Raw genomic sequence first — 3,714 nt, 5'->3', positions numbered from 1 at the left:
GGCTGGGGTGGAGCGTCCCCACAGCTGAGGATAAGGTAGTAACTGGCGGAGAGAGACAAGAGAGGCGGCCTTCAGCTTGCGCCGGCCCCCGGGGGGCAGGCGGGCTGTGTCCCCCTCAGGGCAGACGGGCGGCGTCCTCCCCGTCCCCCCAGAGCCCGGCGACGCCGAGGGCGGGCGCGGGCCGGGCCAGTGGCGCCCTCTAGAGGCGAGGGTGCGCGCGCGCACGCGCAGGACGGGCTGGGGCCGCCAGCAGGGGGCGCAGGGGGGCACGGTCCCGGCTCCCATCCCCGGGCAGGTGCCTTCACCTCTTCATGGGGGAAAACGCCCAATGCGGGAAGACCAGGCCAACTCCTAACTGCAGGACTGCGCCCGTGGCTTTCTGAGCAGAGCCTCATCTTTTACCCTTAGGGCGGCTGGTCGTTTCGAACGGCTGACCCTGACGTTGGCAGACCCACAAGTGGCCCACTAGGCCACCAGGGCTCCTTCTTCTGAAGAGGAGGGTCAGAAAGGGGAGGGGAGGGGCCCCGGTGGCGGAGTGGGTTACATGTTGCTGGGCTAACCACAAGGTCAGCAGTTTGAAGCCACCAGCTGCTCTGTGGAAGAAAGTCGAGGCTTTCTGCTCCTGTAAAGATTTCCAGCGTCGGAAACTGAAGGAAGCAGTTATGCTCTGTCCTACAGGGTGGCTGTGAGTCAGACTCCACTCGGTGGCAGTCGGTTGGTATCATGAAGGGCGGAGGGGAGAGGGAGGCACAAATGAATGAACGTGTTTTATGCAGAGCTTAGAACAAAGCCAGGCTCACACGAAATACTTTGTACCCACTGCCAGCCAGAGTGGTGATTCAGACTCAGAGTGACCCTGTAAATAGGGTTTCCAAAGCTGGAAATATTTACAGGAGCGGACTGCCACATTCTTCTCCCAGGAAGAGGCTGATGGGTTCAAACCATGGTCCTTTTGTTTAGCAGCTGAACACTTAACCACGACACCACCAGGGCTCCTGGCTACTTTATAAACCTCCATGCAGTCTACATATGGTGTTGAACACACCCCATCCCTGACAGAGGGGAGGGGCATCACACACAAGTGTGTGCACACTCTTGTGAATGAATACATAACACAACCAGACATATCACTCACTCAATCACTGCTTCAGAGTCCTAGCCCTTTCTGATCCTATAGGACAGTGTAGACCTGCCCCCATGGGTGTCTGAGACTTTCAGTCTTCATGGGAGTAGAAAGCCTCACCTTTCTCCCGTGGGACAGCTGATGGTTTTGAACTCCTGACCTTGAGGCTAGCAGCCCAACGCATAACCACTATGCCACCTGGAACCCTGGTAGACATGTCAAAGAGCTTCAAAAAGTCCGTGGAGAGAATGGAATGAAGAGCTAATGGAATTTTTTCATGGAGTTTTAGAAGTCCCTTCATAGATGCTGTTAGGAGCTGATGAGATTTCCAACTAGTAGTGCGTCTACAGGGGGGCCTCGTGGCCACGTCTGGTAAGCATCGGACTGCTGATCATGAGATCGTGGTTCAAACCTACGAGCTGCTCCAAGGGAAAAGATGAGCTGTCTGTTGCTATAGATGTACCACCTTGGAAATCCTGTACACAGGTGGCATTATAAATTGCAATTGACTTGATGGCAGTACGTTTTTTGGTTTGGGTGGGCAAGCTCTATGACACAATTGAAGAGCCCTGGTGGCAGAGTGGGTTACAGGTTGGGCTGCTAACCACAAGGTCAGCAGTTCAAAACCACCAGGGACTCTGCAGGGGAAAGATGAGGCTCTCTACGTCCATAGAGATGGACAGTCTGGGAAACCCACAGGGCAGTTCTACCCTGTCCTTTCGTGCTGCTCAGTCAGAGCCGATTCGAGGGCAGTGAGGTTTTTGTTTGTTTTTAGTCGCTTTATAGAAGGAGCCCTGGTACCGTTGCGGGTCACCTAGTGGGCTGCTAACCTCAGGGTCCGCGGTGTGAAACCACAGTTACTTGCTCTGTGCGCGAGAGAGGAGTCCCGTAAAGAGTTAGTCCCAGAAACCCACAGCGGCAGTTCTACTCTGTCCTTTATGGTCGCCGCGAGCTGGCATCTCCTCCACGGCAGCGATGACAGAGTGGAGCTGCCTCGGGCTGTTCCCTTGATGACAATAAACTGCAGGCCTTTCCTCCTGGGAGACCTGAACCGCTGACCTTTCCGTGAGCAGCAGAGTGCTGAATCGTGGTGCTACCTGGTAGTTAGCCCCGGCAAGTTAGCCCCCAACTCACGGTGAACCCAAGCACCCCAGGGTGGCAGGCAGTGCTGCCTGGCCCCGTGCCATCCCCAGGGTCAGTTGAAGCTCCGACTGCTGAGCTCCACAGGGTCCCGTTGTGAACTCCAAAGTCCATCTGTCTTTTGGGTTGACTGCTAACACTTATGAGACATTCATGATGTCTTTACAAAAACGGAGGCTCAGAGAGGCAGAGTCATTTCCTGAGTGTGCACAGCTTTTCAGTGACAACGCCCTCCCGTCCGTCCGTCGGGTCAGAGCGACCCTGTCAGACTGGGTAGAACTGCCTCTGTGGGTTTCCCACAACGCCACTCTTTACGGGAGCAGAAAGCGTCCTCTTTCCCCCTCCGATCGGTCGGTGGCTTCAAACTGCCGGTCTTGCTGTTAGCAGCCTGACTCTGTCACCCACTAGGTCACGGGGCCCCTGGCTGTGACGGGCAGTGACTGATGATGCTCTTCGCAATGAAAACGCGACCGGGGTGCATGGCCGAGCTGCGCTAGTGAGAACTGAGGTGGGCCGCCCACCCGCCCATTCCACACCCAGTTCACCCCAGACCCACAGGCACCCGGAACCAAGGAGAACCTGAGGTTCCAGCCCCGGCCCTCTCCTCCCACGGCCCCCTGCACCGTCCGTCGCCGCCGCCCTCCCTGACCTGTTGTGCTCAGACTGCTGGAAGCTTGGGACAACGGCAAAGTCCCTGCACCCCCCTGGGGTGTGACCTGGAGAGAGAAAAGGAGGCAAGTCAGGCCACTGCCTCCCGGCAGCCACCCCCCAGACCCCTCACCACGACGCTCCCTTAGGCAGGTCCCTGCAGAATCGGGGGGAGGTGCTGGGGGTACAAGGCTATATTGTATCTGTTTCTGGGTTTCCGTGGACCCTAGTGAACTCTGCAGCAGGAGGGCAGTACACGCGGTCAGGAGTGGTTCCCACCCCGTCATGTGACCCCTCCCGCTCTGGCCCAAGCTGGGCAGCTGGCATCCTGCCACAGGCATCTACTCCGTGACCCCTGCTGCTTCCGTGACCCCTGGGGTCAAGGCTACCAGGAGCACAAGAATCCCAAACACTGTCCCTCTTTTGAGGCGTGGCGGTGCCAGGTGGTGTGGGCAACACGGCTCAGCGTGGAGAGTGGGTGTGTGCCTGAGACACATACACTTAAGGAGACAGGGCTGTGTCTCCACATGGGAGTGGGGGTGCCAGGCTGCTGGGTGCCTGGCCTCCCTGCCTGCTTCCAGCCTCAAAACTCCTCCTTAGCTTTTCATATGGCCCAGGGTTCAAGTCCAGGCTCCTGGGCTGAAACTTGGGGTGCATGGTTCCCCCTTCCCCTCCACCCCAACATATCCACATTCTCATCAGAGGAGTGCTGGCTCCAACCCAGCAGAGGGCACTGCAGTCACACACACACACACACACACACACACACACACCACCCTAGTCAGAGGGCACTGCAGTCACAC

General features: G+C 57.6%; 1 protein-coding gene across 1 annotated transcript in view; it reads right to left on the bottom strand.

The window, feature by feature from the left end:
- The window catches only part of POU2F2 (POU class 2 homeobox 2), a 72,159-nt gene that overhangs the window by 1,703 nt on the left and 66,742 nt on the right, over positions 1–3,714 (bottom strand). The window contains exons 13-14 of the mRNA XM_045292694.1: positions 2,785–2,979; positions 48–237 (exon numbers count right to left, since the gene is read on the bottom strand). Of these exons, the coding sequence (XP_045148629.1) occupies positions 48–237; positions 2,785–2,979 (385 nt within the window). The remainder of the gene's footprint in view (positions 1–47; positions 238–2,784; positions 2,980–3,714) is intronic.

The sequence above is a fragment of the Echinops telfairi genome, unplaced genomic scaffold (genome assembly GCF_000313985.2).
Source record: "Echinops telfairi isolate 266 unplaced genomic scaffold, ASM31398v2 ScPeMD7_655;HRSCAF=1070, whole genome shotgun sequence".
NCBI classification, from domain to species: Eukaryota; Metazoa; Chordata; class Mammalia; order Afrosoricida; family Tenrecidae; genus Echinops; species Echinops telfairi.
The sequence above is the reverse complement of the archived record's forward strand: the minus strand, read 5'-3'. Positions and strand labels throughout refer to the sequence as shown.